The sequence below is a fragment of the Sceloporus occidentalis genome, unplaced genomic scaffold, assembly GCF_023333645.1.
Source record: "Sceloporus occidentalis isolate IW3139 unplaced genomic scaffold, rSceOcc1.0.p SCAF_2, whole genome shotgun sequence".
NCBI lineage: Eukaryota > Metazoa > Chordata > Lepidosauria > Squamata > Phrynosomatidae > Sceloporus > Sceloporus occidentalis.
The window spans coordinates 200,519,755-200,532,922 of NW_028316982.1; the positions used below are offsets into that span (position 1 = coordinate 200,519,755).

The 13,168-nt window shown below is 40.3% G+C and overlaps 1 protein-coding gene across 2 annotated transcripts in view; it reads right to left on the reverse strand.

The window, feature by feature from the left end:
* Positions 1-4,989: 4,989 nt before the first annotated feature.
* PCP4 (Purkinje cell protein 4) overlaps positions 4,990-13,168 on the reverse strand; it is an 80,218-nt gene continuing 72,039 nt past the window's right edge. For both annotated transcript variants that reach the window (XM_089508100.1, XM_089508099.1), the window contains exon 3: positions 4,990-5,350. In XM_089508100.1, coding sequence (XP_089364226.1) covers positions 5,223-5,350 — 128 coding nt within the window. In that variant the 3' untranslated portion in view covers positions 4,990-5,222. The remainder of the gene's footprint in view (positions 5,351-13,168) is intronic.

Below are 13,168 nucleotides of genomic sequence, written 5' to 3' on the forward strand. Positions count from 1 at the left end.
TTGTAGAATTGAATCCTGTTGATGCACTAAGCTAGTTTAACTATACTGTCATAACTAGTAGTTGAAGGGGGAAATGACAGTGAGTACACCAATGGTGAAGGAAGTCAGGTGTTGGCAAACAGGCTGAAGAAAAAGGCGGATTTTGACTAATTCAAATTTTGAGATGCTGGGAAAAGTGCAAAAACTAGTATAGTGCATCAAAGGGATTCCAGCCATAGTGTGTGTCTATATTCATTCACGGTGCCTTTCAGCTTATGGCAACCCCATCAAAATCATAGGGTCTTCTTAGGCATACTCAGTTCCTTCCTCTGAAATATATCCTACAGCACTTGATATTCATTGGCAGTCTCTTTTCCTTGTACTGATCAGGGATAACACTCTTTACTTCCAAGATTAGACAGGATCTGGTGCCTTTAGGATATTTAGGGCATAGCTTCAAGTCATAGATCCATCTCAGAAGTATATATGAAGACAAACTAGCATATGATTGGAGATTATAACAGTATGATGGGAGTAGGGTTGCTAGGTGTTAGTGGAACAAAACATGCTTCCCTGGATCTCCAGAGAGAGAGACAAATTGCAACATGAATGATGCTGAAGGACAATGATGTACTTGCACAACATTAGCTTATGGAAACTAAGGAGATAGGAGAAGAGCTTTGCCATTTGGAGCGAAGCAGGGAATGTAATAGCAGCTTCATTACTTTGGGTTGCCATACTATCTGATTAGCTGGATTTTAATCTGATTGCCTTTATGGTCATTCCTACTCCATCTTCTAAACCATTGTTTATCTCCTTAGCCTCAGAGTTTCTCCTGAAATCTCTAGAGATTGGATGCTTGCTGACCTGGCAAGGCTTGTTGAGAGATGTTTTCTAGTGTAAGTTAATGTGTTTTAAAATCACAGTTTGGGATGGATGAAGATGTAACAGCATTCAAATGAATTTTATGTATCCTTCTTAGAATCATAGAACCATAGAATTGGAAGATACCATGAGGTCATCCAATTCTACTCTGCAGGAATATATAGCATACTTGTTCACTGCCCCTTATAGCATCCTTTGTGCTCCTATTAAAGCTGACCAACATTGATTTTCCTGTTTTGCATATCAATTATATTATTACTTTTTCAGAAATAATGTCAGGTCTCATGTCAGCCAGAGATTTGAATGGACATGATACAGAAAAGGGGATTTTCATCAAGGAGGGGCAATAGAAGCAGATGATAAGATGGATGTGAGCTGTAATCTTGTATCAGGAGATGTAGATGTGGCACATAGCTATCTCTCCATAGCTATGTCTTCTGAACCTACACAGCTCCCTTCCTCAACATGGGCATTTTTATATTGTTGGAGAATGGATGAATCAGAAGACATTAATTGACATCCTGCATTGCAGTAATGGATTGATAACTTAGAGTGAGGGCTTCATAACTGCTCCATATTCAGAATTCAAAGATACAGTCATGCTAGAATTTAGACTGACTAAAAGAATGAAATTGGCAGCATGGACTTTTGTAAACTTATGTCTACTTAATGCAATGGAGGAAGTAGACTTAAGTCTATGGAAACTCATGTTGCCAACTTCTTTCTCTCAGCTAGTCTCAAAGGTGCTACAAGATCTCTCTACATACTGCTCCATATTCAGTAATATTACCTATTCACAGTCGTGGTCCTATTGAGGTTATTACAAATGGCCCTGCCTTTAAAATTGACAGCCACACTGAGTGAAGGTCTGTTGAGCTGATGGTTGTGGTGCAGAAAGATTACATTTCCAGCTCCCTTGCACTAGTGAGTGAGGTTGTGAGAATCAGAAGCAGTATCCCTGTCACAATTTCTCATTACAGCTTTGCCCACTGGCAGGAGGGGATTGGTGACATTATCCTCCTGTGTCCCAATTGCCAGCTTATCCATCACTCAATGCACTTGCTGACTGTTAATGTAGGTTTGAGGGATTGGCCCAGGAGTTGTGACTTAGGGCCTGTAAAAACCAGCACTTTGTGCCAGCCTTTGGGGGGGAGTTAGGGCTCAGCGTCCTCAAGCTCAATGCCCTAATCCTGCCCCCAGGGCACCATTTTGGCACACACCAGGCCACAAAGCACTCACCATTATGCATCCACATGATGCAGCACTGAAGGGGCATGATAAAGCCATGCTGCCGCAGCAATGATACCCACTGGAGAGTGCAAAAAGGAGCTCTTTATTTGCGGCTCTGTTTTGTACTCTCCGGAGGCTGGATTGGGGCCACGGCATGAGGTTGCTGGCCAGTAAAGGGGTGGCTGCAGACTGCCCCTTAGTTCCACATTTAGAACTAAGTAGGCAATGTAGGATATCATTAATCATCTGTAGGGATATCCTGAGGACTCCAAGAGTTCCTTGAAGATTCCTGTTGCATCATGTCCAGCTAGAAGAAAACAGCTGTATACATTTCTTTTGATTCTCTCAATCTCTTCAGTGGAACAAAAATGTCAGTGTTGAGGACACTGCAGTGCTTGAAAGGTAGATTCGGGGAAGGGGATTTGATTCATTTTGCAATTAGTTAAGAACTCCAACCTCTGCAATGACCAAAATTTTTATAAAAAGCTTACAGATGCATAAGTGTGACTTACACTATCTTAATTCACCAGTGCAAATGAATGAGAATTATTTCAATAGTTATTTTGTAGTATTCCAACCATGATGACATGGACCCCAGTCCAGAGCCCAGGGTACTGATTTGCACCTGGATGAATACAGCACACACATAATCTTATGTTCACCTTAACAGAATGGAAAGGTAGAGAACCCCCTGTGATGACTCTTTATACCCTACCACTAAGTTTAATTGATGACAGCACCCTGGGTCTTATCATCCCACCGCTGCCACCAATTTATGTGATGTGAACACTCTAAGCTCTTAGTGTTCTGTAGCGTGTTTTGTGTTTCAAAACTCAGGCCACATGTTTCTTGAAACAATAACAAAAGTTCATTTAAAAATAGAATTGTATAAAGTATCAATGATATGAAATTGTTAATATAGTTTTTCCTTGTGTTACTTAGGCGCTGTACAGACAGGCCCTATGGGACGCCGTTGTTACATGCGAGGGGCGGTGCTTCCAGATGCGACTCACCCCTCGCACGTGATGAGGGCGTCAAAATGGTGGCGTATATACAAGGTGCCGCCATTTTGATGTGACAAACGCCTAGCATCCGCATGTCCCAGCGACTTAGGGTTGCCATAATTGTCCACTAAAAACCGGGACAAAATGTAGGACAAAGTCTAGACCAAACTGTAGGACAACTGCAGGACAAAACTCAGCCCAAAATGTAGAACATTTAAGAAAAACTGAGGACATCATTGTGATGCCACTAGTGCGCCATTGGCGCACTGCGGCGTCACAACTGCTTTTTGCGGGTTCTTTTTGCTGCGCGAGGGAGCCGCACGGTTTGCCCACCTTAGTTACATTTGTACTCTTTTATTCTTAGACTTAGTAGTGGCTTAGATTTCTTAGGAACCAACTGTTTCCAACCATATGTTTTATTTGTTACTGATATCCTTCATTTTCACCTATATTCTCTAACCACCCCAGGATTTCCCTGTCCCTCTTTGGGCAACTCTTATGACTAAGTCAGCCACCAAAGCTATTGTATCCCACAGGATAATAAATAACTGAAACCCTCTTCCAGAGTTCAGTTATCTCTTGAGTCTCTCTTTCAGACTCTAACTATATTACTGTCCCTCACTGAACATAACAGACCATTCTTGGTCTAACTGACTGTTCCCTCAGGAACTCCTGGAACACAGTCCTCTCTTGGACTTAACTGTTCCCTCAACTGTCAAATCCCAACTGACTCTCTCCTCTATCAGCACAGAATTTTCAAAAGTCCCAGCCCACATTCTATTGGCTGGTCCTCAGCTGCCTTCTGATTGGTCAGCCGGGTGTTCTATGCACCACACACCCTGCAAACAATATGTTGTGAGCATGACACTCTCCTTTGATCTTGAATAGGGAAGATCCATTGGTGCAGTTGGGTTCCTTCCAAGCAAGAAAGAAATTTATCAAAGGATTGGGGATTATATAGTTTTGGAGGGAAATGTTAATTTTTAATTATCTAAGATTATATTGGTGCAACCACTATGGGTTGAAATCCTTTGAATTACCTCTGCTTGCACAACCAGCCAGTTACACAAGCAGATAGAGTTCATACCAGGTTGCATAAGGATGTCCTGAGACCTCCTTATGCAAGTGTGCTCCAGGTTGTGCAACTATTTTGACTTCCAGAGAAGTCCTCTTTCCAGTCCAGATGTCTCAGTCCCTTCACAAATTGGATAGAGTTATGTAAGTGTCATGCTAGGGCATAAATCCTCTTTTTAGTCCTCACTAGAGTAGACCCACTCAATTTGCCTGTGATAATTCACCATTCAACAATTTATTGAATGTACTCCACTTGGGACAAACACATAGATGCCAGCCAATGCTGGCACCTTGGAACAGTCTTTTGGCCACATTTTTATCTGGGGTAGGAGTGGGCAAAGTATTGGATTGCTGCTTCTAGCAGTCCAAGCCAGTTTAGTCAATGATGTGCCTGGGTGTAGGATCTCATCAATATCTGGAGGGCCACATTTTACCCATCCTTGCTCTGCAACCTTGGCAGTGAGATATAGATACTTTTCTAGCGTATATATATTTCCCTACACACACACAAACACACATTTATACCCACCACCAGCAGCTCCTAGTACTGTTAGATTTCTTTGGCATTCTGCACATTCACCTCATTAGGGGAAAATATTGTCTATTGCTGCATATGGATAGCATCTGGATTCACCAAATGAGGTAAGCTGAGCTGAGAGTTTATGCTCCCATTCCTCAGCAAAAAATAGGTTGTTAACATAAGGTGGTGTGCTTATGTCTCCAAGCTTTAAGTGAAGAGGAAAATAGGCGTCTGGGCTGCTTTAACTTGAGCGTTGGCTTGGTGGATTAATGTAACAAGACAGATCAAGGCTGACTGTTGGACTTTGTCCTAAATTTTTATTTGAACATCAAGGAATGGTGAATTACAGAAGAAATGAAACTGGAGAGAAACACAGAGATCAAGCCACACAACAAGCATAATTGTTTTAATACCTGCCAATGGAATTTTAAATAGTGATAATTTCTGTACATGCATCTATATATATTTTTTAATTTCTTCCGTTCCTGGCAGACAAGAGAGCAGTGATGGTGGAAACTGTGAGGTAGAGGCTAAGATTGGGTCCCAGACTTTTTCTTCTGGAATTTTCTGAACTGAGACTGTATCGCCACTGCAGCTTTCTCTGTTTCTGGTGCATCCATGTCTATATCAAAGTCCTCCTGAACTTTCTTTTGCCCATCTGCAACAGAAGACACAAACAAAAGAAAAAAAAAATACAACAAATTAATACACCCTTGAGAATAGAATGCACATTTCAGGGGTGACTCCACATCAGGTGTATTCTTTTCTCTTTCATCAGTGAGCCATGATGGCTTGCCTGGCTGAAGTGGCAGTAGTCCAACAGTACTGAATCTAGCTACTATTTTCATTTCCCATAATGCACCAATTCACTGCTAGGCTGGGGGCATTGTTGGCAGAACTTACAAAACTGGCCATGCAGGCTTGGAGATTTGGGGAGACGTAGTAAAAAAAGTAACTCTTCCAATGTCCTATCCAATTTAGCAACAAACTGATATGATCTTGCAAATGGAAATGTGTTCATTCTAGATGCATTGTCAACTTCTTTATCAACTTAAGGGGGGGGATTCAACCACAAAAGTAAAGAGTAATTGTTTAAGTTATTTCCTACTTGTGGCAACCCTAAGGCAAACCTATCATAGAGTAATCTTGGCAAGATTTGTTCAGAGGGATTTGCCATTGCTTCCCTCTGGGGCTGAAACAGTGTAACTGGCCCAAGGTCACCCACTGGATTTCCATGGCCAAGGACAGACTTGAATCCTTGTCTCCCAGATTCTCAGTCCAACACTCAAACCAATATACCACATGGACTCTCAATCCTCCATTTATAACATTGTACAAGCATACACAAGTTTTCATCTGTCTCTCATCAAAAATTGTGGGATTGTTATGCCCCAAGGTTAATATTCATTTGCTATATTTGTTTGTTTGTTGTTTTGTTATGAACTTCTTTGAGTGACACGTTCTTAGAAAGAGGGTAAACTTAAGTATATTTATCTCAGTAGCCGATAGAGAATAGAGGCCTAAATAAATAGGATGCACTTCAATAGGTTCAATGCCAACTGTCCAGATCATAGCCTCAAGGCAAGGATGTACATTAATAGAGCAAATATGCATTGGATTACTTGGTAATAAGCCCAACTGAATGCAAAGACATTTACTTCTGAGTAGATATATATAGGATTAATCTATAATTGTCTAAAACATTAAAAATTCTTCATTCATCCAGTGTGCTATTTCTGATTTTATTTCCTCCTAGAATCCTTCTGCCACCTGTGACATATCTCATCATCAGGTGTGCTTTGCCAGTATTGACCTGAAGCAGATCATAATACTTGCCACCTGGTTTCTATCTGGTCCCAAGAATGAAAGAGGTTATCAAGGGATATGGATCAAGCTACTGGACAAGAAGGTTGGGTGTCCATACGTAGCACAGTCTTGCACATAATCACTCCTAGGTATGTTATGCCCCACTGAGTTCAATGGATATTGAAGTCTGCTGCAGACCTTCCTAGTTTGTGTGTCCTTTCTCATAAATAATTTTTTTCCATCTTGATCACACTCTGATTTTGATTGAACACATGTGTCCTGTTTTCATCTGTGAAATGTTTGAGGGTATGTGTAAATTGTTCCATAGGATAACTCTCGTGATAGTAAACAACTCCCAACATACAAAACAAATTGTAACATGAGTTAAAGGAAGGAAAAAAGAAACAAATGCTTTTGTGCTGCTACTGGTGTCGTTGCCCTGAGAAACGACCCCTGCCTGGAACACACAGAGAGATTAAGGTTCATTTTTCTCCACACCTGTCTGGAGTAGACATCCCAAAGAGACACATTTAATCAGGTCCAATGAAGGCTGGTAAGATAGCCTCTGACAGTTTGGTGAATGGATCCCTTTTCTACAAAATGCCAAGCTCTGTCATATCTAATGTATTCAATGTAAACCATTGCATCCACAGTCTTATGAATAGTGGAGGTAAATCAATTAAATGAACTTTTCTCTTTCAGTGGTTTTTTTATGTTAGACTTTTCAATATTATTTATTGTTTATTTTTTATTATTTTACATATTTGCCTCATATCCCTCCTTTTTTCAAAAAAAATCAAAGAATGGTTTTCAAATCAAGGTAGCTATCCATTCATTTCAATGACTCTGCACTGAAAAATGTTTGTAAAGATGTTTTTATAGATGTCTATGCAAGAGGGACTCCAGAGGCACAAGCACTTCCAAAACACAAGGATCTACAAAGCCCATGTTCTAAAAGATGGATGGATGGAGGCCAAATGTGCTTTACATACCAAAAAAAACTTAAAGTTTTTGGAAAAAATACCTAAAATTTTAAAAACTGAAAAATGTATAAAAACTCTTGTACTGTTACCTAGCTGTGTACAGGAAAGGAATATATAGAGACATTCATACCTGCCCAAGAGACCCCCAGCTGTAGCACGTGCTATAAATATCTAAACTCTCATAACTTTCTGTTACAGATCTAGATTCTTCTAGATGCTCCACTGCCACATTTTAGGGCTAGGGAGATTATTTAACTGGGGTGTATAAAAAAAACCTGTCTTCTCAGAACAAATAAAAACCTGATATTGCTAAACAAATTCTGACACTAAAATTCTATGCCTGCACCAGATGGCCACTAAAATAACATGTCATTGTTGCAGGCTTAAATGGGAGAGCTATTTTGCCGATGCTAATGACCTAAGCGTACTATAGAGAGGTGATGGATGGATAGATAGATAGATAGATAGATAGATAGATAGATAGATAGAGATAGGCAGGCAGGCAGGCAGGCATTTTCATGTAGTGATAACTTATTTAGAGAAGCAAATAAAATGTAGACAGTAGCGAAATTTGCCAACTTTACTAGTTCTCTCTGTGTCAGTACTTATTTGAAATGATATAACTGTGAAAGTAAATGAGCTATTCAGTCCAGTTGCAGAGCAAATATGTTAACTTTATAATGTGTTTCTCTGCAGCACAATCAATAAAAAAGGGATGGATGGATGGATGGATGGTGAGCAAATTCCCAAGATGTGCAGTGTAAGCGTAATTGCTCATTGACCAAGCCTTCAGCTAATTTCTTGATTTACTTTTAAATTTAGAACTGAAATGAATGATGGCAATACCGGTAACTGCAAAGCATTCACCATTCCTCTAGAGTCATGAATGCAAAATCATCCTGTGCTTGTGTGCACAGGCAAACAAGATTTCTAAAGGTTTGTTTCACAAACAATAATTGGAGGGATAGAATTACATACTAAATCATTTGTCATTCATAGATTTCATCTTACTATATCTGACAAATAAAATTAACTTGTCTCTACTGGTCTGAGAACATAAGTGAAACAAGGTAGAAAAAGCATTTTGAGCAATTGGTGGGGGAAAGGATTCTTTGGCATTTTTTTGTGTCCCATATATTGTACCACCCAGACAGCTGAAAGCATGTAGCATGTGTAATCAAAAACTGAACTTCTTGGTGAGCTGTCTGTCTTTAACACCAGAATTATGTGAAATGCATCATATGAAATGCATCATACAGTTGTATGCTGTGCCTGAAACTAGTCACACAATTTCTTCAGTTTTTTACATTCTTCACCCAATTTCTCTTCCAGGGTCTTTTTTTTCCTGAAGTGCACCAAATTCCTCTCCACTCTCCCACCATCACCACCATCAGCCCCTGCCAGTATGACCAGCAGTCATGAATGTTGGGAATAATAATAATAATAATAATAATAATAATAATAATAATTTTATTTTTATCCCACTTCTCCTGCAGGTTCGAGGCAGCTTACAACAAGGTTAAAATACAATAATACACAGTAAACCCCATTCTCCCTCCAAAACAAACAATATTATTATAATCCAAACTATTGATGATACACATTCATCAAACAACAGCAACAGTCTCTTCTCATTTAACATATTGTGCTTCAACATTTCAAGGAATGGCAGCTGTTAAGGACCATACCTTGATGTTTCTTAAGCAATACAGATATAGTATAGCATTGTATGTTGTGATTTGTTCTGCTGTAGTTCAATTTGTTCTAGCTTTGCATACCTGGATGGCTGTTAGTGGCAGAGTGGTTTACCTAATTATCAGATTTTTCTGTTTGTTGGAGTAGACACACAGGACTTTATCACAACAGGCTTGTAAAGTGCTCCAATTGCATTTGTGTAGGAAACACAAAACATATCAGGTTAGGGAAACTCATCATTATACTACTATTCAAAAGTGCAATCATGCTGCCTCTGTCTCGGCCTCCATCTTTCTCATACCAGCTCCCATAGCCTTGCCTCCCTGCCCTAACCTCTTCCCAGCATAACTTTCAGACTGTGTATATTTTTATTGTATTGATTGTATGATTATGATCATGATAATCAATTAAGTTAAAAATAAAGAAAATACTGCTTGGGAATAGCAAGGGGGAAGGGAGGGGGAAGAGGATCATAATCACACCCACTCACACCAAGTGACTTGCTGCATATCAGAACTGCAGTGGGAGGAAGCTATCACACATGAATCAAAGTGGAAAAGCAGCATAATTGGGAGGCATTGATGAGTGTTGGCTGTCAATGAGAAAGAGCACCAGAAATGGATGGACTACAGACCAGCTACTGGATAGACAAGTGACAAGATAAGGCCACAGACACTGCTGTCTTGCTCTAATTCCACTTTTCAACCATCATATGATAAAGTCCATATAGTCTATGCAATTGAGACAGATCAGAAATTTCTCCAGACCATTTAAGAAAGATTAAGGGCCCAAACAGACAGGCCAAAATAAAGCTGCTACCGATCACTTTGGAGGTATGCTGTTTAAATGACACACACATCTTAAGAGGCCAGAAACTGTACCAAAGCTATGCTCCAGTCTTTAGGACTGGAGCATGGCTTTGGCGTGGTTTATATTATGAGCTCCTATACTAGAAAATGGAAAATGGATTTTCATAAAAACTATAAGCATCGTCTAGTACTACAATGGCAAAGTTATCTATTTACACAACAAACCATTTCTCAAATTATACAATATAATAGAGAAATTGGCCTATAAAGATCAGTGCTAGCAAAGTCTATTTTAAAAAAGAATACTCATCAGACTGCTGGAAGTCACTCATTAAACTTTGAACTCCTATTTTAAAAAGCCATTCCTTCTCATCTTTTACTTATCTCAAAATCAGCAGGGACCATCCTGAAACAAATCACTCCTACAAAGCTAAGTTTCAGCTGAGCCATTTTCTGTGCATAAACCTATGAAATTGTGCCCCTGCCCAGATATAATGTAGCTCAAATTCCTATTTAAAATTTCTGGATGTGCACAATGCTCACTGAAATCAATGCAATATTACAGTGCTTAATGGTGCTGGATCTAGGCCTGTTGTTTTAAAGAGGGAATTTTTCAACACCTTAGTCAATCATATCTCTGACTACAGGAACACTGATATAGTATTCACAAAAGCTTTTTGGAAACATAATATGAAATGTACTCTTTACACTACTAAAGTGAACAGCTTCCTTCAAGATATTAATCACACAGACATTTAGGCACCACCTCATAATCTCTAAGGCAAGACTTCAAATAGAATGTAAGTTTTTAATTTGGCATTTGTTATTGTTTTCTGAATTCCATCTTTCAAATCTTGTATCCAAAATGTTTCGGACCAGAAGTTTTTTGGATTCAGGTTTTTTAAAAAATATTTGCATATACATAATGAGATCTCTTGGAGATGGAACCCAAGACTAAACATGACATTTGTTCACATTTCATATACACCTTATACACCTTATATGTGTAATTTTACACATAATATTTTCAATAATTTTGTGCATGAAACAAAGTTTGTTTACACTGAACCATCAGAAAGCAAAGGTGTCAGGTACACATGTGGACAATTTTGGATTTTTGAATATTTCAGATTTTGGAATTCCAGATCAGGAAAACTCAGCCTATAATTGGTATCTTTAGCACTGTAACATCAAGCTCACCCAGAAGAAACAACTAAAATCTAAAATGGCTACTCCTCCCACCAGAATTTCATCAGCTGATTCGAACTTCTGCAGAGCATTTCAAGAAATGCACCTGATGTCTCCTGTGAAGGTGAGAGACTCATCCATCCAACTATTTTTCACTGATGGCAGTACAATAGGTCTTTTATCCCACCGCTTTTTCATTGCAAGACTTGAACTCTGGACTCTCTTAAGTGTCACCTGTACTATAGCTGTCTTTAGATGCTAACTCTCTAGGTTTCAATTTCCACCCCAGCTTGGCACCAACTATTCTTTGACAGCCACAAACCCTCTGTCTAATGTGTCCCAAACCTAAAAGACTCTTCTCAATGTTGGTAGTGTTTTTAATGTGTTTCTGAAATGACTTCAGACAGCTGCTTGTTGAAACAAAGTAAGAAATTTATTTACAAGGCAGGCTACATATAGTATCTCTTTTAGTGGATGGTGTTCACAATAGATACGGTGTATAAATACTTTATTAGTTACACAGTTTAACAGTTTCTTTAGTTTGTTTTTGTAATTGTTTCTTTATAGCTTCATATATATATATAGTCTCCTGTACAGACTAAGTTCTCACAGAACCTTTATTAAACTTTTGTATCTTACAGTGGGCCCTACCCTTACGTGGGGATTAGTTCTGTATCCCTCCACATAAGGGGAAATCTGAGTGTGCTGGAGCTCCATTAGAAGTAATGGGGCTCGCGCCCACGTGCCCCATTACTTCTTTCAGGGTGCGCAAGGGGCTTTTCCAGCGCGGCTTTCAGCATATGCTGAAAGCTGTGTACGCCACGCCCGTGTAAAATGCGGGCACACTATATAATCCTTCTGGTTACCTGTGACTCCACTAGTCACCAAATGCTACGTATATCTCCTGGAGGACACTACAACAATATAATTAAGGACACTCTTTGTCCCATTTTTAGGCGCGTTACAGACTGCCCCTTTGAGGCGGCCTGTAGGCGCTGCTTTCCCCGGTGTATCGGGGCCTCAGCTGCCAGACCGGCAGCCTCCGAGGCCCTGATCCTCCGCTTTCAAGGCTGTGGGGAAGCGGCAAAAGGCCACTTCCCCGCAGCCTGGAAAGGGGTGTCCTTGGGGCTTCAAGCCCCAAGGACACCCCGTAGTGGCAGGGAGGAGGAGAAAGGGGCCACTTGGCCCCTTTCTCCTTTGCATCGCTGGCGCAGCCGTCTGAAAGCTGCGCTCAGCGACGCAAACCAGGAAGGAGCTCCAAAACGGAGCTCCTTCCTGCTCCGCGCAAAGGGCGCACTAAGCGCCCTGGCGTGGAGTGACGATGTCACGTCCGCACCGCCCCGTATAGAGGCAGCGCGGTCATGACGTCGTCATGGCAGCCCCCATGTGGAAGGGGCGCCACCATTTTGTACAGACTCAGTCCGTACTAGGGTTAGGGGCGTCCGGAAGTGACACCCCTTTTTAACCCTAGTACGGACGGAGTCCGTACTTAAAGGCCCATTTGTAACGGGCCTTAGGTACCTGAAACTCTTTCTAACTGCCCCTCACAGCAGTCTAACCTAGCCTCAATGGCTCTTCACTCCTCAGGGCACACACTAGACATCCCCTTTCAAACCTGCTCCTCCCTGTTATATATCCACTCCTGCGAGCAGCCCCCATCTCTTCCTGGCTTCATTCCCATTGACTTATATATCTTGCTTTTTTCAGGACTCAAAGTGGCTTACAACAGTTAAAACAAACATAGCTAAAAAGTCACCTCATGCAAAACTATCAATAAAATTTAAACCAGTTTAAAAATAATGATTTTTTTTTAAAAAAATCAATTAGACACTGTAGCTCATTATGCAAGATCTGTTCTCCTTCAGCAATCATTCTTTAAAAGCTTGCTGAAACAAACAAAAAAGGTCTTCACCTGACTGTAGAATAATAGCAGGAAGGGCACAAGTCTAACCTCTCTTGGAAGGGCATTCCAGAGACTTAGAGCATCCATATGAA